We start from the raw sequence: 22,712 nt of genomic DNA, 5'->3' as shown, positions 1-22,712 counted from the left end.
TGCCCTCCTAGGCATTTATCCCAGAGAAACGAAAACTTATGTTCACACAAAAATTTTACAGAAGTTTCCATAGCAACTTTATTTGTAATAGACAAAAAGCTGAGGCAACCCAGATATTCTTCAATATCTATCTTCTACCAGTTAAACAAACTGGTACATCCATACCATAGCAGTAAAAAGGAACAAACTATTGATACACACAACTTGGATCTCCAGAAAATTATGTTGAGTAAAAAAAAAGCCAGTCCCCAAAGTTTATATACTGTATACTTCCATTTATATCAAATTCTTGAAATGACAAGATCCTAAAAATGGAGAATAGATTAGTAGTTGCTAGGAGTTAAACAGGGAGTGGGGGAGCTGGAGTGAAGTGGGTGTGGCTACAAAAGTGCAACATGAATGATCTTCAAGGTGATGGAAATGTTGTCTTGACTGTATTTGTCAATATACTGGTTGTGATACTGTACTACAGTTCTGCAAAATGTTATTGTTAGGGGAAACGGGGTAAAAGATACACAGTATCTCTGTGCTGTTTTTTACAATTATGTATGAATCTACAATTACCTCAAAAAAAAAAAAAAAGCCTTTGCCTCAGATGGGTCAACTGTCCTTCCATATACTCGGCTAGTCTGGATCATCCATTTAGCTCAAACTGCTCACTCTAGCTCCTTCCTCTCAACGGATACCACCACCACCAAACATTTACTGGGCATTTGTTATGTGACAAAGAACTTTATGTACTAACTTCATGCGCTAAGAACTTTACATGTACTAACTCATTTAATCCTCATAACAAATAACTTTGAATTCTGTTTTTCATAGGATGTAGCAGCCTCAGACACCACTCTACTTCATCCTCACCCATCCACTCCTTTTTTTCCCCTTCCTTTGATAATGAAAAGAAGGGTCCATTCCCCAAATTGAGGGCAATCCTTTCACTTAAGCACTGGATCATTCCTTCTCAGGATGCTAACTCCATCCAATATCCTCTTTCTTGCGTTTTGAACCCCTGCCTTTCAACTACCTCTATTCTGTCTGAATTTAGGTATGTTCACAAATCCTTCTATCAGTTAAAAGATAAATAAAAAACTTCCCCCAACCTTACTAAGCATCAGCCATTCTGACTCCTCTTAGCCACTTTTCTTAAGAATTGTTCCCAGTTACTCTTTCTAATTCCTTAACTTCCATTTAGTTAACTTCCATTTAGTTCTCCAACCGCGACAACTCAGCTTCTGCTCCTACTCTATGAAAGCTTCTAACTTCTTTCCAGCATTTGACACCACTTCCCATTCCTTAATCTATACTCTCTCTTGCTTGGGCTTCTCGGACATCACCACGCTGTAAGAGCTGAGGTAAGTGACACAGTTGACCTAAAAAGAGGGAAACAAAGTAGGGCATGCGAATGGCAAAGAAAGCAAAGGTGAGTGGAGGTTGCTGCTCTTTGAGAGGGACCTTAGGAGACAGGAGGCAGAAAGGACCACAATGGGCATTAAAACAAATCGACCGTGACTTTCACCCTCACCTTCACCCTCTTTCTCCCCACTTCCTTCAAGGACCTGACGGTACTCAAGGAAACACTAGACGGTAGTGGCCACGCGACAGGTGGCAGGGGCCGGCCCCTGCGGGCGAGAAAGGCGGGCTTTCCTGCGGGTGCCGACCGCACCGCTGTGGAAGCGAAGGAAGCGCTCGGCTGCCATCGGAACCCGTGCGCGGGCCCGCGGTTGCAGCTCGGCGTGGGGCCGCTAGATGGCGGACGCTTGTGCGCGTGCGTGACGGCGCTTCCGGTCCCGGGCGAGGCGAGAGCAGCCTGTGGAAGGGCGGAGACGCGGCATGAGGATCCCTCGGCGACTCCAGTCCAGTATCGGCGCGGGGTACCCTGGAGGCGGACCGAAGGCTGGTCGAGGACTCTGCCCACCGCTGGCCCGGGGAGGAGAGCGAGAACCGCCTGAGTCGGGTGTACCTTTCGCGCCCTGCGTTCCCAGCCTGGCCCTCAGCCCGCGGCCCTGAAAAAGGGGCGGGGGATCGGAGTTGGCGGGGAGATCCAGGTGAAGTAGGTTTCTCTGCAGATCCAGCGCCGTTAAACCCTGCGAACGCACACTTTTTAAAACATGAAGAAATTAAGGCTTAAGGAACTAGAGAGTCGCCTGCAACAAGTGGATGGATTCGAAAAGCCCAAGCTCCTTCTAGAACAGTATCCAACCAGGCCGCACATTGCAGGTAGGGCGGCAGCTGACCATGCCCTTGTCTCGCAGGTTAGTCCTGTCTACCCACTCCATTGTGAAAATAGAACAGTTATTTGGATACAGAGAAAGTCTAGAGGAATTCTGCTCGAAGATTTCATGTTGCGTTAGAGGGGACTTCCTTGACATTGCACCTGAAAACATCCCAAGCACGAGACACTCTATCGTTTTACTGTTTGTTTTTCTGCATACCCCTCAACACTGTCAGACACTTTTTAATGTGTTTGTTAATCTTATTACACTATTAACTCCTTGAGGACAAAAATGTGCTGGTCTTGTACACACAATTCCCAGAGCCTAGAAGAGTTCCTGGTACCACTCAGGAGCTCAGTAAATACTTGCTAAATCAGGATCCATTTCCCGGTGTAACGAATTGCCAGTACGAGGATTCCTACGCGTTATACTCTGCCCTGGAAACGAATTACTAGAGTTGGTAGTGGAAGGACTGAGTTTTAACAAATCCATAATAGGTGCTATATTAAAGATGAGGATGCATTTCAATTTTAACAAATGATCAGAGAATCAACAGTGTTGCTTGATGTGAGAGATTGATACTGGAAGTAAAAACACAGGAAAAACCATTTACATTTAATAAACATATTACCAAAGTCATTGAGGGAGTCTTAGGAAAATTAATTTTGTTGGGAACATCTGCAAGGAGGAGTCCTCCTAACTTCAACATAGTTCTGTTTCTAAGCTGTCAAAGAAAGTCAAGGAAAAAGTATACCTGCACTTACATATTGTCATAATTCCAACCAAAATTCCAACCAAAAATTGCACAAAATTGTGTCTGAGGTAAGACCAGTTATCTCAATTTAGATAATGATTTCTTTAATGTCTTCTGGCTGCAGGGTTTCTTAGTGGAATCCTTTTTTCTTTTTCCCCAAATAACAATCAGTTGTTTCAAAGCCAGTGTGTAATATACACATGGTTGTGCTAATTCTTTGAGATACTAGCTTCAAAGTCACTAACACCTGCAGCAATAATCAGAACAGCACAGTCAGCCTGACACATCCCTGTAATTGTGTTTTTGATAAAACCTCTGGATCCTGGGGCATCAGTGATGGCCAGCAGCCCTTGGTGGGTTCAGATATCCACAGGGAGGTATCAGTGAAGTTACTCATGCTTAACCTTCAGTATAGCCCGAACCTTCGTGTATTTGAAAGATCCCTTTCTCATCTCAGCAGCTTCTGTTCTGCTCCTCAATAGTTCTCTTATCAGGTCTCATTAGTAGATACATGTGTCTGTAGATCATGAATATATATGTGTGAACATATGCGTCTAAAGGCTATATTGTGGATAGGTCTTTTCCTTTCCCATTCTAGCTTGAACTTACAGTACCTGTGTTATGGTGACAAACTTGCTGCAAAAAAAGTTCTGTTTTAATGTTAATGCTTGTTCAGTATTAGTGGTTCCCAGACTTACAGATTTCAAAGATCAGTAAAATTTCACAACAATTTTGGAAACTGACATAGGGTTCCCAGGTCTATATTTTGACAAGGAAAGATTTTCTTTTTTTTTTTTTTTTGCGGTACACGGGCCTCTCACTGCTGTGGCCTCTCCCGTTGCGGAGCACAGGCTCCAGATGTGCAGGCCCAGCGGCCATGGCTCACGGGCCCAGCCGCTCCGCGGCATGTGGGATCTTCCCGGACCGGGGCACGAACCTGCATCCCCTGCATCAGCAGGCAGACTCTCAACCACTGCGCCACCAGGGAAGTCCAAGGAAAGAAATTTTTTAAACCTATTTACTCTTACCATCCTTTCATAAAAGTGAAATTTCAACATCAAAGAAAAACTGATATATGTATATGTGTATGGCAATGTTTTGAACAGGTTGAGAAAAAATAAAACATTTTGACCTTATTTTTCTCATTTTACCTCAAAGTTTTGTCATTCTTGGCATTGTCAGCAGAGACTAGTTTGGTGGAACCACTGGTATGTGTTATTATCCTTACTACATACTAAGTTATTATACCTTACTATTTTTTTAATAATCTGGAACACGATTTAGGGGAGGTCTAAATAATGAAAGATAAGAAATTGTTTTACAAAGAGTCATTTGCACAAATTGGATTTTGTTCATCAACTTGCCTACTTATTCCTTAATCTGTTTTTTTTTGATCATTCAGCATGTATGCTCTATACAATTCATAACACATATGATGACATTGAAAATAAAGTGGTTGCAGATCTAGGATGTGGCTGTGGAGTGCTTAGCATCGGAACTGCAATGCTGGGAGCAGGGTATGTGATCCAGTACATACTATTTGGGTATGGGATGGCTTTAATAAGAAGAGTAAATAAAATCAACTGACTTATATTTATGGGACTCTATAGTGTGAGATGAGAGGAGCAAGAATCTAATACTGAGTACATTTAGAATGGGCAGAACATCAAAACAAACTAAAAAACAACAACAAAAAACAGTAACAGCAGAAGTCATATGCCCCTCTTTTAATGAACCTGAGTTTCCAACCCTTGACAGTTTGGGAAATCATGCTGTTAAAAGACAACACTCACTGTCACTTGGTCAGTTGGGTTTAAAAGGTACATGGTTTTGGTTTTGTTGTTGTTTTGACTGGGGAGCTTTAAGTAGTAGTCACTTTGTGTTTTTTATTTATAGGTTGTGTGTTGGATTTGACATAGATGAAGATGCATTGGAAATATTTAATAGGAATGTAGAAGAGTTTGAGTTAACAAATGTTGACATGGTTCAGTGTGACGTGTGCTCATTATCTAACAGAATGTCCAAGTCATTTGATACAGTAATTATGAATCCTCCCTTTGGGACCAAAAATAATAAAGGTAAGAAGAATCATGTGTACTGGTGTCTTTGTGGAAAAGCAAGTTTTAAAAACTATTTTCTCATTGATTGTTTGGGTTAAGTGATTTTATCACTGTTTATTAAATAAACCAATCTCTTACCTGTATAGTTATTACAGTTTGAATTTCAGTTTGTTTAATGCATGGCTAGGGAATTGAATTTTTCAATCTTTGTTTTCATAAGTTTGTGCTAAGTGAACAAATCTATCCACTTATTACTTATTCTTCATCTGCTTTCTAGAATGATTTACCCCCTTATGAATAAGTATGAATCCCATAAAGGCTTTTATATTTTTAGAACCTCTTTTTAATGTCTCAACATTTGAAGGTTTCAACATGTGTCCATCAGTAACAGTGATTCACTGTGGCTATTTATTTTATGTATTTTGGGGGCAAGGAGGGTAAGGAGTCAGTAAGAAGAGGAAAAGACATGCATAGTTTAAAAAGTCCTCCCTCCACCTGCCCCCACCATTCTGATTACTACTTTTACTTGTTTGCTTCTGCCCTCTTTGAAAGTTGTTAATTTGGAATATAATATTAAAATTTTTACTTTAGCCTTATTTAAATGGGACAGTATAATTCTGGTTTTATTCCATCAACCTTAAAAGATATTTAGATATCTTGGTTATTTGTACTCTGTCTTGTTACAGAATTTGAAATGGCTATTTTGGAGTTTGGAAAAAAATGTTTCTAAATAACTAGTATTCCTTTAATCTTCTATTTTGATAACAGGTATATAATGTAAATAGGGGCTTTTTCTACTCTTAACAGGGACAGATATGGCCTTTCTGAAGACTGCTTTGGAAATGGCAAGAACAGCAGTATATTCTTTACACAAATCCTCAACTAGAGAAGTAAGTTCAAATCATCACAATATTCTGTGTCATTTATTTTTAAATTCATGACAGTATTTTAAGGATTTACTGTGAATACTAAATACCAGGGTATCTAATTCTCCTGAACTTTTAAAACATCTGGCACTTAGAAAATAAATTTTCCCTTTAACTAGCTAGCATTTGTGATTAGCTTTATTTTGTCAAAGGTTTGTTCAGGCAGGAGCTGTTAACAGGAGAGTGATTATATAATTCAGGAATAGAGGAGTAGGTGTAACGGTGGTTCCAGTATGTTCTTGTTCGCCTGCGTAAGCCCTGGTTGGTGCATCCCAGTGTCCTGGTGTGGCCTGGTGTGCATAAGGGAGGCAAGGGTGGCCTGGTTTTTCAGAACACTGAGCCTGGGAGGCTAAACTGATCTGAGTTCAGAACCCACTTCTTCCATTGTTCTTCACTGTCAGCACATAGCACATAAGGCTGTGTAGGATGTATTCCAGAAAATTGGGGGTGGGGCGGTACCTTTTTTTAGTGTCAGTTTAACATAGTGATCAAGAACACAGACTATAGAGCCAGCCTACCTAGATTCAAATCTGAACTCGGCTGCTTCCCAGCTGTCTTCTCTTGGTCAAGGTACTTGAGTTCATTTTCGTCACCTACCCTGTACTCACCTATACTCACCTATACTCTTACATCATGAGGAACTAAGAGCACCTTATACTTTGCAGGGTTGGTGTGAGGATTAAATGAGTTAATATTTATAAAGCACTTAAATAGTGTCTGGCAATTGTCATGTTAGCTGTTATTTTAAATCAGACACGTATTAAGAGATTTTAAAGTAGTTTTGTAGGAAAAATATTTTATTTGTATAAATGCAGTGTACTTGAATTCAGCTGGAAACAAATTATGAATATATGGTAATCTACTAACCTTTAAAAATATATCAAATTACATAGCTAAAAATATATACAGGCATACCTTGTTTTATTGCCATTTGCTTTATTGCATTGTGTAGATAATGCATTTTTTACAAATTGAAGGTTTGTGGCAACCCTGCATCAAGCAAGTCTGTCAGCACCATCTTTCCAATAGCATTTGCTCACTTTGTGTCTCTGTGTCATGTTTTGGTAATTCTTGCAGTATTCCCAACTTTTGTATTATATTTGCTGTGGTGATCTGTAATCTTTGATATTACTATTATAATTGTTTCGGCATTATTTAGCAATAAAGTATTGCACACTTAATAGACTACAGTATAGTGTAAACAGAACCCTTATCTGCACTGGGAAACCAAAAATTCAGGTGACTCACTCTTGTGATTTTCACTGTATTGCGGTGGTCTGGAACCAAACCTGTAATATCTCTGAGGTATGCCTGTATACTGTTAAACAATTAGTAGTGGTACCTGCAGGTAAGGAGCAGAACACAACATGACTTTACTGGTAAATAAATCCCCATTCAGTAAGTGAAAACAAACACCAGGAATTATTGGTATCTAAAAAGCCTGTGTTGAGGAAGTCCCCAAGATCATCTTCAGGTTTGATGATTCACAAGGAAGTCTCATAGGACTGAGCATATCATCATACTCTTGACTGGGATTTATTATAGCTAAAGGATACAGAGCAAACTTAGCAAAGGGAAAGGTGCATTGGTCACAGTCCAGGAGAAACCAGGTGCAAGCTTCTAGAGTTCTCTCCCAGTGAAGTCATACAGGATGCACTTAATTCTTCCAGCAAAGAAGTTTTGTGACAAGGCATGTGAAATGTTGTCACCCAGGGAAGGTCATTGGAATCTTGGTGCCAAGGGTGTTTATTGGGTACTCATCACATAGGCACCCCCTGCCTGGCACATACCCAAATTCCAGACTCCCAGTAACAAAACAGGTAGTCACCATAAACATTTTAAGCACAGTGAGCCACTATTATTAAGGGTTGGGGAGTGGAAACTCTCCCAAAATCTAAGTTCCCATACTCTAGCCAAAGGCCAAAGTTAACATGTAGACCTTTCTAAGGATAAGCAGTCAGGCCTGCTATGAACTCTTCTGCAGTTTGGCATAACATAAATTTTATATTACTGATATACAGTTCATGCAAACCAAGTAAAATATGCCAATAAAAAGTGCAGTTAAGCAGCAAAGTCTAATTAATTGAATGAATTCCTGTAGTCAAGGAACTCCCATCTTCAGTTTGGTATTGCCATGTTCCACCACCAGGAGGCAGCAGTATCAGCATTGTCCTGGATCCGCTTAATAGAATTTTAAGCAAATATTTACTTAAGTCCATTTTTATTTTGGCAGTGTAGAAGTATTTCCATTAGCACAGCAACTAAATAATTTGAGAAATTAATCTGGTGTGTATTGTGCATACTGTGAAGGAGGTATGATAATGAATGAACTTCTAAGACAGTCCTTAGTTTATGCTGTAGATATATCTGCTCTAAGCTTTGTGATAATTTTGCTTGTTTTAAGTATTCTATGTAACTAGTAACACTGTTATTGAAGCTTACCTCAGACCCCTTAACTGTAGACCGTTGTCTTTTAAAAGTGCTTGGCCCTCTATTCATAATAGAGGTGCATTTGATAGAATTTTTTGATAGAAATACTTAGGTAAAATATAAGCGTATCTTGGCAGATATGTTAATAATCTGGATGACTCTTAACGGCTGTTGCCATATCTTCTTTCATTAGGCATTGTGAGAATTTAGTTCTTGGCTTATAGTTAAAGCAAAGTAGGTAGGCCAGGCACTGTTCTTTCAGTGTTTATCCCAAGCTTACCCCATTTATTCTTTGACATCTCTGCTAGAACCAACCACATTCCATTGTATAATCTAACATCTAAAACCTCTTTCACTAATCTTAGGGCTCAGATAGCAAAGAAATGTCATCATACTTTATTTCTCAAAAATTTACCAAGATCCTAGTATTCCATTAAATTACAATATTATTTGTATTAAAGTCTGTATCCTTATACAGAAATTTTAGATCTCAAAGTAGGGGGAAAAATATGCCCAGAACTGGGATTATTTATTAAATTCAAGAACAGACTACAAGCACAAACATATTGTCAGTGTTGTTTATAATGGAAATATTTGAACCTCAAACATACGGATAACTGAGTATTTTATCAATCAGTTTGAGTACTGTGAACACTACCAACATGAACAAAATGCTTATACCAAATATTGCTCTCTCTACTATGGCAGTTCTAGAGAATTATGCATAAAATTTACTTAGGGGATTATGGGCAACTTTTTTCCCCATTTTTATTAATGTTGGAGTGTTGTGTATATATTTTAATTCATAAAGCAATTTTTATAACAAATTAGTAATCAAAAATTTTATGAAGTGGTTCAAAATTCTTAGACCTATAAATAGCTAACATTTAGTACTTGCTCTGTATGCCACCACAGTTCAAAGCACTTTTCACATTCTGCAACAATCTGATGAGATATCATTATCATCCTCATTTAACGGATGAGGGAACTGAGGCACACAAAAAATGCGTAATTTGCTCAGGGTTTCACAGCTAATAGAGCTTCAGTTCAAATGCAGGCTGTCTGGTTCCAGAAACCATGTCCTTAACCTCTGTACCATACTGCCACTGAATTGCTCATGGACATAGATCTCTGCTGAATGGTTTCTAGGATACCTGTATATATTGATGAAATAACGCTGCAGAAACCATGAGTACATTATTTACTTTGATGCACTTCTGAAATAATAGCTTTATTACTTGACTTTAATTATGTAATTTGGCTCAGATCATTAAATGGCTTGGTTTTGTATTTTCAAAATATTCATCCAGTTGAAAAAATTTTAATGAAAATTCTAATTTAAATTAAATTCTAATGAAATTTTAAAAGCTTGAAAATCAAGTATTAGTAAAAAGCAATTTTTAAAAAACTTTAAAGATCAGCTCACATTAAAATGTTATTTTATGTTCAGCATATTCAAAAGAAAGCTGCAGAATGGAAAATCAAGATAGATATTATTGCAGGTAAGACAATTATGTTTCTCATAAACAAATCTCAACCCTAATTATCTAAGAAGGCCAACAGGCATTAGACTAACCAGAATTTTTACATGTGCTGAGAAAAGATATTGTAGAACATGTATTTTAGTGTGGCAAAATGTGTGTGGTTGGTAGTGGGTTGGAAACGGAGTAAAGGCAGGGTATCAATGTTTGCCCAAGACTGTCCCAATTTATGCATTTTACTGAAAATTTTTAATGGCACCCAAGTATTTGTTCTTTCCAGGCTCAGACAGAACCTTATAATCATCACAGTGACTTAAGAGCTTGGGCTTAGAGTTTGTCAGGCCTTAGTTTGAAATTCATTCCTGGAAAATACCACCAGATTATGCCTGGATTACCCTTCTATTTCAACTTTCTAATTGTCCCTGGAGTCAAATAACATGAAGCTTTTAATTTTTTTAGTGGGGTATAGAATATCATCAGCCACATGATGTAAATCATGTTTGATACATTTTTATTAGTAAACTGGATAATATTCACAAACATCAGAATGGGAAAAGCATGTAACTAGAAGCTAACTATAATCCAAGTAATTCTGAAAAGCCTGAAATAAGAGTACAATAAGGGGGAAATTATTTTACACAATAATAAACTGACTGGATTAGTACTAATAGTGTTAACCACATAACTAGATCTATTGCCTTCATAATAATTAGTAATGTAATGTGTAAAAGTCTGTCTTCCTAGTATATTCAGTATTGTCACTCCTTACCTAGTTTAAGGTATTATAATATGCAACATGCAGACCTTAGAATAGTTCCAGTAGTAGCACACCAGGCCAGAGCCTTGCTACTCCAAGTGTGGTCCTCAAATGTGGACCATCAGCATTGACATCCCTTGGGAGCTTGTCAGACTTGAAGAATTTCAGGCTGCACCCAGACCTACTGAATTATAATCTGCATTTGAACAGGATTTGATTTGATTTGAAGGTGATCTGATTGCACATTAAAAGTTGAAAGCTGTGATTTAGTTAGAATTTGTTGCAAAATATGAAGCATAGGTAGGTAGACTTACTGCCATCCCTCTAAAGTTGATCAGTGCTAAGTTTTGAGAACCGACATTATCCTTTAGAAGAAAAGAATATGAAAAGTGGTTTTTCATTTGAGAGCTCAGTAGGAAAATAATTAGCTACTTACTACCATTACTAAAATCCAAACCGGAAATTTTAAAAATAAGCATGGTTGTTGTGCAATTGGTAGCTATAGATTATTTAGGAAATTAAAAATAGGAAGATACTATCATATTTTCATGGGATACACTTTGACCACTTGTTAACCTTCTATACTCTTCCCCATAATCTCAAATTTTGATATAAATGACCAAAACAAATGCCAGGCTGTTTGCCATGGCTTATTGTGGGAATATATCAAATCAGTCCTGGATAAATTAAGTGACAGCTCTGAAATGTCTGGCTTATCAGCATTTAGTACTTCCTTAATTTTTTTCTTTTTTTTTTTTTTTTTAAGTCAAGGGTGGTAAATGTTTGGAAGTATAATTTTTACCCTTAGGTGGCTTTTGTTTTGTAGAGCTACGATATGACCTGCCGGCATCATACAAGTTTCATAAAAGAAAATCAGTAAGTCTCTTGATTCTAGTTTATCTACATTCAGTACTGAAAAACTTCACAGTAAGTAATTATTTCTAATGTTATCAAGTTGTTTGAGTGAATACAGAAAGCCAGCCTAGAAGATAAATACTTAACTCTGGGATGGGCCTATAACCACAAAAGCCAATATGCTGGTTTAAGATAAATTCTCAAATACTTTGAGCACAAAAATAAAAAATAAACTAATTTTATTTTTATGCAGTATACATTTTATTACTTTGTACTAATACACTCTCATATTACAAAGGCAATTTAGTGGAAGGATGTTTCTTTTGATATTTGAATAATCTGAAAGAACACAAACAGAATTATACATAAAAAAATACTCATTTTGATAACAATAACAACCACAAAAAAAGACAAGTTAAACAACAAAAAAGTTTTCCTTTCTTACAGGTGGACATTGAAGTGGACCTAATTCGGTTTTCTTTTTAAAAGCCTCCAGAGACAAAAGCAGCTTAAAATCTAATTAAAATGAATAAAAAATGTTTACTAAATTACTGGTCTCCGGCACCATTTTCTGTTTTCTGTTGTTTTGATGCAGGTTCTTCTTCTTTGTCTGTTTCTTCTCTTGCTCTTTTCACTGGTCCTATACAATGACAATTAATTTTCATTAAGTTCACTGTAAGCATTACTCTTATTTTAATACTAAGCATAACTATAAAAAATAATTGTTTAAACAGATTAGCAACAACTTTCCTACACCAATGAGAAAACGCTTTTCCTTTAGTATGGACCTGGCTCTCTAAACTTAGCTTCCCAACATCTTTTCCACATGTAAAATAGCATAACCAGGGTCAATCACAATCTTGAGAACATCACTTACACAGAAGTTGTAAAACCACATTGCTGTTCTCTCCCACAAATAATTTCTCATCAAAGTACCAAAGGACTTAAAAAAACTTACTAGATGCACCATTTTCATCATGTTCATCATCACTGTCAAATTTAGTTTTCTTGCCCTGAAACTGTACTTTTCCTTTAGCAGACCCAACCTGGGCAGCTTTATTTCCCTTTCCTTTTCCTTTAAATCTGCGACCTGTAGAGACAAAATTGAGAAATCCGTAATGTTTTAAACCTCTCGTCAATGTCTTTTACCACCAATTAAAATTTTTACCCAAGCAAATGAGTTAAATAGTCAAAGAAAATCAGAATTAATGACCTTTTGACTTCCATTTGTTTAGGGATTCTTGTTGATCTTCTATTATTTTTTTCAAAGCTTCTTTTTCCACATCTCCTTCTAGTACTTCCCAGGTGACCTCTTTGTTCCTTAATTGTAGGTTATCATTATTTGCATCTTTTGCTTTATCCAGTGCTTCCTTAGCTTTTTCTTTAAACAGAATTATTCCCTACACCAAAGACGGAAAACAAAGGCCAGGGAATTTTACTGAACATCAGGAAGTTATTAAAAAACTTGAAGTCACTAATTCCAACAGTTATTTATAGCACAATTCAGAAAATATCAGACATCACATCCAGTTACAGCAATAATAAAACAAAGTAAATAACCAAGTAGAAACTATTTTCATAAACATACTAACAAAAATTTGCTTTCTTCTACTAATGTCATCTTCTAAAAGATAAGTTTCTATGAATTTTTAAACTGAGTGGTTAAGAACATATGAATATTTCCAAACCTCTTTGGCTCCTCTGACAAAGTCTATCCATTTTATTTCACCATGATTTGAGAAAAGGACATGCAAATCTTCTCTACACATCTGATCATCTAAGTCCCCCGAGAATTTCAGCAAGCAGCCAATCTTTTCTTCTAGAGATTTCTATAAAAATATATAAGGTGATAAGTTTCTTAAAAGCAACCACAAACCAGAAATGGCATATACCTCCCTCCCTCTCTCTCTATACATACATATATATATATATATATATATATACACACACACACACACATACAAGGAATAAGCTAGAAACTAAAATGCTATTTTGAAGTAGTATAAGTTTAAATAGTTTAAGTAGTTGGTGCATTTTCCTTTATCATCCTTTGTTCTACAATGGCTTCTGATTTTAACTTCTCCAGCAAATAATAGTTATTATATAAATCTTACTGCGCTGAATAAGTAATAATTTTAGGCAATATTTGGCTAATACTTAAGTGCTATGACAACTGTAGACTTGCTTACATATGTTCTTTAAAAAGTCCCCAGGTTTTTTATTCTCCTAAATTTGAATTACAGATTTCTTAGTAATATATACGTACCATTTCAGCATTTTCTGCTAACTTTTGTTTTTCTTCTTGCTCTCTACAAGTAAAAATATCATTAGAACGTTTCCATTTACTTCATGTATGAGAAAATTAAACCCTGATAAAGTTAACCTTAAGCATGATGACTAAACTACTTAATAACCAAAGCCAGTCCTTAGGCTTTCTGACTGTCTGATGCTAGAGTGCAACACAATGTGGCCCCAAGATTATCAAGGCAGCTTAAGACCTCAATGTTTCATTAGCAAAAGAAAGGCCTACTGTACTCATTTCAGAGCTCATCATCAGCCTCACCTCCCAGAACCAATAACTTTACCTGTCAAAGCTTTAAGGAACTAAAATGTTATGATTAGCTCAACATACTTACTGTTTAGCTCGTAATTTAGCTTCGATTTTATTTTGCTTTCTTTCTTCATTTTTTTTTGCAAAGTAATCTTCCCTGAAGGACACAAAATATAAAGGCTAATAAGTTCATGAGAACAAAGAGGACTGCAAATTATATTGAATGATTTAAGACATCACACAAGAATGAATGTTACATTCTCTATCAACAAAATTACCTATAAGTTCAAAATACATTATTTTTTAAAATAACAGCTTTACTAAGAAAGAATTCACATGCCATAAAATTCATTCTTTTAAAGCATATAATTCAATGACTTTTAGTATATTAAGAATTGTACATCATCACTACTAATGAATTTCAGAACATTTTCATCACCACAAAAAAGAAACCCTATATTCGCTAAGAATCTCATGCTGATTTTCATTTTTCATGTATAGAAAAAAGAAAATATACCAAAAGTTATGCAACTAATTTGCTTCATAGTTTTTTAGTGTTAATTTCACAAAAGCAAAAATTCTGAAATCCGAGACCCAAGAATAAGAGCAGTTATGAAAATCACAAGTTAAAAAAATCTTTGAGAGTTTAATTGACAGCATGATTTATCACTGTGCATCTCTAAGTCCATCAGATTTAGTATACAGCATTTAGAAGACTGTGCAATGCAAAAGTAGGGGATTATGGCCCCACAACCATATCATGAAAATGTCCTGGTTTGTCCTAATTTTTAGACACACACACAGGTGCGCACACACACACACCAAGAATGTGATTCAAATCTCTATTAAATAATCCTTTGTACTGTATAAAAATACAGGCATATATAGATTACGAGAATAGATAAAAAAATTGTACAGTGATTTATTCTCTAACCACACCAAAAGCTCAGATTTTATCATCAAGTTTAACTATAAGTTTCACATGCAAAATAAGTACTAAAACTTAACCTCCCTTATTATGTGCTTGAAAAGGTCCTAACACTTCCTTATAGTCTCAAAGGACTAGTAGTTCCAGTGAGCAAACTTCAAGCATTTCTCAAAGGATGCCTAAGGATACTAAAAATACTGGTCTTACTGTAGGGAATGTTATGCTATACTCCTTACCCCAGTGTGTCAATTCCAGACAACTAAGTGGCCAAAAAAAAAAACATCAGCAAGTTGACTTACTTGAAAAGTATTAGCAGGTCTGTGTCTTTGTACTTCTGGCCAGGGGCCTCGACAAACTTCTTAGCAGATTCAATGGTATCAAATACAGCAAATATTGATCCCTATTAGAAGTGGAAGAAAAGTTGGGGTTTTTTTTAAAGTTACATCCCAATTATTTTTCTACTAGAAAATGTCTGTTACATCATACAACCATACCTTAAATGCTTTGTGCAATGTTCTTCTCATCTGAATATTTAGTACCTGACCTTTATCTTCCAACCATTCTTTTATGTCATCAAGGGTTGCATCAATTGGGAAGCCTTTCTGTGAAGAGTAGGAAGAAATGTACAAATGACAACTCAAGTAAACGATTTGTCAGAAATTCTGATTTATTTTGTCTTGAAATGAAGCGAGGATATATATATCTCTCTTTCTCTGTCTCTTAAATGTTTAATAGCTCTGGTTAAGAGCCATTGTTGACCAGTGCAATAGAAGTGACTCATTTATCTGGGATTCACTTCAAAATAATCCAGATAGGCCAAAGATAAAACAAGATTAATCACGTTAGTAACTGTTGAAGTTGGATAATGGTACATTATATATTCAATCTACTTCTGTATGTCTGAATTTTTGCAGAATAAAAAAATCTACTTAAAAATTAATGTGCTAAAGAAAACAGCTAACAAGTTTAGCTGTTGATAAGTAAGAACAGTTGATGTGCACTGGGTACTTACAATATGTATGTCAAAAGATTTTGTCCAATGTTATATGGGTTTTTTCATTTAATTCTCACAACAGTTCTATAAGGTAAAAAATATTATCCCCATTTATGAAGATAAAGCTTACAGAGGCTAAGAATATTGCCCAAGGATATACAGTAAGTGGTGAAGCTATGATTCCTGAGCCCTTATTCTTATCCACCCTATGTGCTTTCTAAATAAATTTAAGATACAATTAAATGCATTAAAGGCCCACTTACAATATAAACAGATCTGTTTTTTACATCATTTTTATACTCATCAGTCACTTCAGGGAGGGGTTTGCTGGGAGATCTTCTAATTTTAGTTTTATCTTCACTTATTTCCATAAGTTCTGCCTTTGATTTGCTCAATGCTTCTACTATTACATTAAAGTCTGTTGTTAGACGGTTTAACCTGCAAAAAGATATATATAAAAGCATTGTAAAACTCAGTAGTAGCACTTGCTGTTAGCAGAAAATCTTATAATTTAAAAAAGGTTTTTACCTATTAAATTTTATCATTATCTCCAAAGGTACCCAGCCTTCATCCAGTTTGATCTGTTCCTTTAAAAATTTGTCGCGTGGCAAATTGAAGTCACCAAAATAATACTGCAAGATAATTACAGTATATTGCAGAGCACTGTATAATATTGAGTATAAAAAATTACCATTACATCACCAAGTCCTAGTCTTAAAAATACATGTCAAAACTTAACTGGTGGGACTTCCCTGGTGGTCAGTGGGTAAGACTCCACGCTCCCCATGCAGGGGGGCCAGGTTCAATCCCTGGTCGGGGAACTAGATCCCACAGGTATGCCACAACTAAGAAGTCCCCATGCCACAACTAAGACCCGGCACAGCCAAAATAAATAAATATTTTTAAAAAAAAAAAACCTGGCAATAAACATTTTCTCTTAAATACACTGTAATATTTATAATACATATTAACAGAAAGATAAAACTAAAAATAATTATTGAAACAATATATTTAGCAGATGTGACAATAGATTAGAAAGCCTTAAAACAAAAACATATTTAAGGATTTGGTATATGAAAAGCCTCTTATTTCAAGTCAGTGTGAAAAGAACAGATTGTTAAATTTAAGAAACTAGAATAATCTGATTAATCACTCTAATTTTTAAAAAAATAGAAAAATTTAAAAGTTAAAAAATTAGGTAAGCTGGGACGAAGTGAGAGTGGCATGGACATATATACACTACCAAATGTAAAACAGCTAGCTAGTGGGAAGCAGCTGCATAGCACAGGGAGATCAGCTCAGTGCTTTGTGACCAGCTAGAGGGGTGGGATAGGGACTGTGGGAGGGAGACACAAGAGGGAGGGGATATGGGGATATATGTATATGTATAGCTGATTCACTTTGTTATACAGCAGAAACTAACACACCATTGTAAAGCAATTATACTCCAATAAAGATGTTAAAAAAAATTGGGTGAGTATTTACCTAATTTAAGCACAGAGGCACCCTTCCTTAGTATAAAAACAAAGAAAAAAGTGTACATGAAAAAACCCAGGTGTGACTACTTGGAATGCCAAAAGTAGCATAAAAAGTAAAAGACAAACACAAAAGCTTATTAATACTTCTTATAAATCAACAAAGAAGAAAACAAACCTCTGAAAACCCTAATAGAAAAATGAGTAAAGGACACTTTTGTTTTGGCCACACCACACTGCATGCAGGATCTTAGTTCCCCAACCAGGGATGGACCCTGTGCCCCCTGCATTGGAAGCATGGAGTCTTAACCACTTGTTTGCCAGGGAAGTCCCAGTAAAGGACATTTTTTTTTAATTACTAAAAATAAAAATGTACTATAAACATTAAAAAGTTCAAGCTCACTATTAACCAAATAAATGCAATTTAAAGCAATGAAAAGCATTTAGCCAAAACTCTAAAGACAAGAATACCCAGTATTGGCCTGAACACAGAGAAATGGTCATGCAGGTAGAGATGTTAACTGGCAGTAAGTATCAAAAATCAAAAGTTCTGGGGGCTTCCTTCCAGTGGTTGAGAGTCCGCCTGCCGATGCAGGGGACACGGGTTCGTGCCCCGGTCTGGGAAGATCCCACATGCTGTGGAGAGGCTGGGCCTGTGAGCCATGGCCGCTGAGTCTGCACATCCGGAGCCTGTGCTCCGCAACGGGAGAGGCCACAACAGTGAGAGGCCCGCATACCGCAAAAAAAAAAAAAAATCAAAAGTTCTAAAAAAACATGTATAACCCTTGAGGCAGTACATCTCCCTCTAGGAATTTTATCTTAGAGAAATCAATAAACATGTTTAGTAACATTTATATATAAAGATATTCATCGTAGAATTACTACAGCTAAAAAATTGGATATGTCCTACATATCAAATAGGGGACAGTGTAAATTACTGATGATACAAAACTACTCCCCCATAATGCATTCTATGTTTGGTGGGGGGAAAAGGGAAAAAATTATGTTACTGTGAGCACTGACCAATTTGTGAAAAGGTATTTATCAGGCTTTTAACCTTGATTACCTCAAGAGGGTGAGATTTGAGAGGTGGCAGGTTGTGGGACATTATTAACTTTTTCTATATACAGTTTTCTTCACAATTATAAAGAAATTAATAAAAAAAAAAAGCTGTAACACAGGAAATTTAAAATAACAGAGAAGTGCAACTTTGAAAAAGTTCTGAGAGTTGCAAAAAAAACACCAAACAATATGATCTGAAGTTCCTCATTAAGAATATAAAACATAAATTAAGAGATAATTTCCCATGTAGCCATTACTGATACTGTAAAGCACCAACTTAAATACAATACCTAAATTCAAAAAAAATGTTAAGAGAAAACAGATACTCTTAAAAGTTACAATGGCTGAGACTTCCCTGGTAGTCCAGTGGTTAAGACTTCGTCTTTCAATGTAGGGGCTGCAGGTTCCAGCTAAGATCCCACATGCCTCACGGCCAAAAAAACCAAAACATAAAACAGAATATTGTAACAAATTCAATAAAGACTTTAAAAATGGTCACATCAAAAAAAAAAACACTACCAAAAACAGAAAAACCCAAAAAACAAAAAAACACCTTTAAAAAGTTACAATGGCTGAGAACACCTAATTGGGCAGGAAAAACTACTAGGACCTGCAAGAATAAAGTGCTATTTAACAGGGAAGGTATTTTACAAAGGATTTTAAAAATTATTTTACTATGTGCTAGGCACTATTCCAAATGTTTTACATTTTGTGAACTAATGTAACCCTCACAACCACCTTATGAGGAGGGTACACTATTATCCTCGCTTTACAGACTAGGAGAAAAAAGTTAACTAACACTACAGTGTTACCTTTTGAAATGTCTTTGTTCTTGGGTTTCAGAAACAGGCTCCACCAATATAAAACTGTATACTACCGTATGTTTATCTAACTCCAAGAATCAAAGACAAACCAAAAGTTCAATAGGTCAATATACTGAAATTAAATGGTCTATCTGTATTTTTTTTGAGGCCCTAAATTTCCTCTCAAAGAGCCTGGTTTTGCAGTGTAATACCACAGGAATCATACCTCTATTTGATGACAGATTTTGGCCTCCAGAGCAGCCATTTTTTCATTATCACCATTTTCTGCCATTCTGGCTATCTGTAAAATTTCCCAAATTGGCATAAAAAAGTTATTTACTTTTTACGTAAAACTCAAGACCATTAAAAGAATGTTCTAAAATTATCAATATCCCACTGTTTTCCTAAAAATCAGTAATTTTTAATTTCATGGGTTCAATTTCTCTACTCAATTCTCAAATTTCAACAAAAGAAAACTTTGAAATTAGTGATGAAAATCTATGGCTAATCCACACCCCTTCCAGTAAATCACTGTTCCATCTTCTATAACAAAGTGAGTGGTTATCTTCATTTAGCTGATCTAGAAAGCTTTGAGGGAAAAAACTCCATTCAACCACTTACCAATCATTACCAGGTTTAAGTAGATCATCATCTGTCAGTATATTACTGTGGATCTCAGTCTTGTTTGGTGTGGGCCGAATTTCGTTTACAATTAGTCATAGCTGACTTACCAAAAACTTGTTATCAACAAGATTATGTATCAAAACTTTAAGGTAAAAAAAATTCAAACACTACATACAGTCAGGGTTAGATTAAATAAATGCTAATGGTAAGGAACATAGGAAAATGATCATTTGAGAACCTGAGGACACTAATACAACATTAAACTGGGCGTATGCCTACTAATTTACTAATACATTGATTAACCTTACAGCCAGTTTCCTGTTTCACATCCCTGACAACAGCATTGTAGGAAAAAATAAAGCTGTGAAGTTGGTTTGCTAGGGATAACAAAGTCTCCTGACTTCAAATTACTTGCTTCTAGTGCTCCGTTAAAACCATCCAAACACCGTGTACAACAGTATATTTAAAAGAATTCATCAAGGATATATCTGCCATTAATTAACTCTAGCGATGAACTATGACTGGTACACTTCTTGGAGGCATGGCTTTACAATTTGTAATTGCTATGCAATACAACCTGGATGCACACTGGAAGCTCTCCTATGGTGCAACATCTCTACAAAATTTGGCCAATCTTACGCTTTGGCTGTCGATCATAATTCCTAAGTTATTACTGTGATCTAGGGCCCCCTATAAAACAAAGGGTGAGATAAAAGACCTATTTAGTCTTTGTAAGAGTTCTTTGGCCTACCCAATTTTGGAACTTCATGAGATACTTTCTCAGAATGTACATACAACTAGAAGTGAAATATTACCCTCACTTTCCAATTTCGCTCAGAAGCCTTGATGTGAGTGAATGAGGACCATTAAAACCCAAGAGAGTGACGCCAGGGGAACACCTGCGGCCCCGATTCCCCGGCCTCCAATCTGTCCCACACGATCCAAGGAACACTTCCGCGTTTAACCCACGTCGACCTCTCCAGAAACATACACAGTCTGACAGAAACATCCGCTTTCGGCGACACTGGAAAGCGGTGGAGGTACGAAACCTTAAAGACGCAGTGGGGATGCGGGCAGCCTGGGTCCAAAGAACCCGCCACAGCCCGTCCCAAAGCAACCCCTCGGTCGCCTGTGCCCCAACCACGTGCGGGGGAACCCTAGCTCCTGTGAGGAACGCAGAGGCCGGCTCCCCACCTCGCGGCTGCCCGCGCCCCTCACTCCCCAGCCCAGCGCGCCGCCTCCGGCTGCGGCCCACGAGGCGCTCGCCCCGAACGCGAGGAAGGCGAGGAGCGCACGCAACCAGCGTGAGGCAGCAAGGAAAGGGAACGCGCCGTCGCGCACCACGCAAAGCAGACCCTTTTGTACCTTCTTTTTAGCCGCCTGGAGTTGCTCACCTTTAAGTGCCCGGTCCCACAGAGACGCGCCAGAGGGTCACTAACAGCGACACCGACGTCTCCTATCCCTAGCGCCGCCAGCTTGCCCAACGCGCCTAAAGAAGATGGGGGTTGTCCCGGCAGCCCTTGCGGCCAGGGGTGGGCGGGGCTTCGGGCGGCCCGAGCCGGCTCCGCGCTCTGAGCATGCGCTGCGGCCGCGGGCTCCCAAGGCGGGAGAAGTCCCGCCCTCAGTTCGAGGAGTTTGGGTTGAAATGGCCAGCGGGACCTTGGAGGATATTACGTTAAATATTTATTTTTAAGTATTTCTGGACAGAACTTGTATTTCCAGCCCTTCCTTAGGCTGTCCATTCACATGAAGTGGTTGACTTTTTTTTCAGATTATACTTTAAAAAAAATTGTTTTAATTATCCGTAATAGTTCCCCCTCAAAAAAATGACAAGTAAAATTTTTAAAAAGTGAAAAATTCATGGAATCTTAGAGTTGAGAAAACAATACAGTAGATCGTTTAAGAGCTGGAACTCTGAGGACTTCCCTGGCGGTCCAGTGATTAAGACCCTGCGCTCCCACTGCAGGGGGCACGCGGTTGGATCCCTGGTCCAGGTAAGATCCCGCACGATCCGCAGCCCCGCCAAAAAAAAAAAAGAGCTGGAATTCTGAAACCAGACTGCCTGCATTCAAATAACGGCTCTCCAGTTTACAGGCTGTGTGATCTTGGGCAAGTTACTCAACTTCTCAATCCCTCACATATAAAATTGGGCCAATGCTAAATATCTTATACCTCGTACCGTTGTCGTGAGCATTAAATGTGATACAACATATGTACCTTGCTGGGAACTGTGCGTGGCATATAGGAAGAGGAGCAGCATATATTAATTTAAAACAAACAAAAAACGTCATTTTAAAAAACTGAAAGGCCATCTAGTGCAGAAGCCTGTTGGTCTGCTAGAGACGCCTTCTTTTTTTTTTTAATTTTAATTCCCCCACCAGGGATTGAATCCCGGGCCAACGGCAGTGAAAGCGCGGAGTCCTAACCACTGGACCTCCAGGGAATTCCCAAGAGCCCTTTTCTATTAGTATACTTTTTGCACAATAGTTTTAGTCACTTAAAGGAGGTTTTTCTTGTGGTGAGGCAATCTTTTATTTTCCCCTGAGTTTTCTTGAAAATTTAAAATGGTATTGGTGAAATAGCCTATTAAGTGATTTCAGAGTTTTTTGGCAGTCCCAAAACAGATCAAATGAATTTATTTGGAAAAAAATTCAGTTATAGGTTCAATCCAGACATAACGTTAAGCCAATGAGAAAAAATTAATAGAGTTATGCTGAGGTAGTTTAAATTCAAATGAATCATGTTCTCTTTTATCCACTCAACAAATATTTATCTAGTCTCTACTTTGTACCAGACAAA

At 37.3% G+C, this 22,712-nt stretch overlaps 2 protein-coding genes across 5 annotated transcripts; one reads left to right on the top strand and one right to left on the bottom strand.

The window, feature by feature from the left end:
* The first annotated feature begins 1,799 nt into the window (after positions 1-1,799).
* METTL5 (methyltransferase 5, N6-adenosine) lies at positions 1,800-12,024 on the top strand. Of its 3 annotated transcripts, none has more exons than XM_024754584.1 (7): positions 1,800-2,045; positions 4,370-4,484; positions 4,864-5,045; positions 5,835-5,917; positions 9,834-9,885; positions 11,448-11,497; positions 11,924-12,024. In XM_024754584.1, exons 2-7 carry the CDS (start codon positions 4,375-4,377, stop codon positions 11,960-11,962), a joined length of 516 nt encoding a protein of 171 aa, XP_024610352.1. In that variant the 5' UTR covers positions 1,800-2,045; positions 4,370-4,374; the 3' UTR covers positions 11,963-12,024. The 3 variants fall into 3 exon arrangements, with proteins under 3 accessions (XP_024610352.1, XP_024610351.1, XP_024610350.1); XM_024754583.1 differs by having other exon boundaries at positions 1,800-2,217; XM_024754582.1 differs by lacking the exon at positions 11,924-12,024 and having other exon boundaries at positions 1,800-2,217; positions 11,448-11,585.
* Positions 11,699-21,420, bottom strand: SSB (small RNA binding exonuclease protection factor La). Of its 2 annotated transcripts, XM_024754580.1 has the most exons (12): positions 21,308-21,420; positions 19,516-19,590; positions 16,478-16,581; positions 16,213-16,387; positions 15,450-15,557; positions 15,255-15,355; positions 14,113-14,184; positions 13,743-13,785; positions 13,165-13,305; positions 12,690-12,876; positions 12,435-12,566; positions 11,699-12,116 (listed from the first exon to the last, which is right to left on the bottom strand). In XM_024754580.1, exons 2-12 carry the CDS (start codon positions 19,579-19,581, stop codon positions 12,025-12,027), a joined length of 1,221 nt encoding a protein of 406 aa, XP_024610348.1. In that variant the 5' UTR covers positions 19,582-19,590; positions 21,308-21,420; the 3' UTR covers positions 11,699-12,024. The 2 variants fall into 2 exon arrangements, with proteins under 2 accessions (XP_024610348.1, XP_024610349.1); XM_024754581.1 differs by lacking the exon at positions 16,478-16,581 and having other exon boundaries at positions 21,308-21,413.
* Positions 21,421-22,712: the final 1,292 nt, after the last annotated feature.

This window comes from Neophocaena asiaeorientalis, unplaced genomic scaffold (assembly GCF_003031525.2).
Source record: "Neophocaena asiaeorientalis asiaeorientalis breed wild unplaced genomic scaffold, Neophocaena_asiaeorientalis_V1.1 scaffold1238, whole genome shotgun sequence".
NCBI lineage: Eukaryota > Metazoa > Chordata > Mammalia > Artiodactyla > Phocoenidae > Neophocaena > Neophocaena asiaeorientalis.
Note: the sequence above shows the minus strand (reverse complement) of the source record. Positions and strands in the feature narration are given on the sequence as shown.

Coding starts and splice junctions, on each gene's coding strand:
- SSB (XM_024754580.1), bottom strand. CDS start 19,581: ATGGCAGAAAATGGTGATAATGAAAAAATGGCTGCTCTGGAGGCCAAA. Junction 13,306..13,742: donor TAGCAGAAAATGCTGAAATG/GTACGTATATAT, acceptor ATATTTTTATAG/AAATCTCTAGAAGAAAAGAT. Junction 12,567..12,689: donor AAACAAATGGAAGTCAAAAG/GTCATTAATTCT, acceptor TTGTCTCTACAG/GTCGCAGATTTAAAGGAAAA.
- METTL5 (XM_024754582.1), top strand. CDS start 2,109: ATGAAGAAATTAAGGCTTAAGGAACTAGAGAGTCGCCTGCAACAAGTG. Junction 5,046..5,834: donor TGGGACCAAAAATAATAAAG/GTAAGAAGAATC, acceptor TACTCTTAACAG/GGACAGATATGGCCTTTCTG. Junction 5,918..9,833: donor ACAAATCCTCAACTAGAGAA/GTAAGTTCAAAT, acceptor TTTTATGTTCAG/CATATTCAAAAGAAAGCTGC.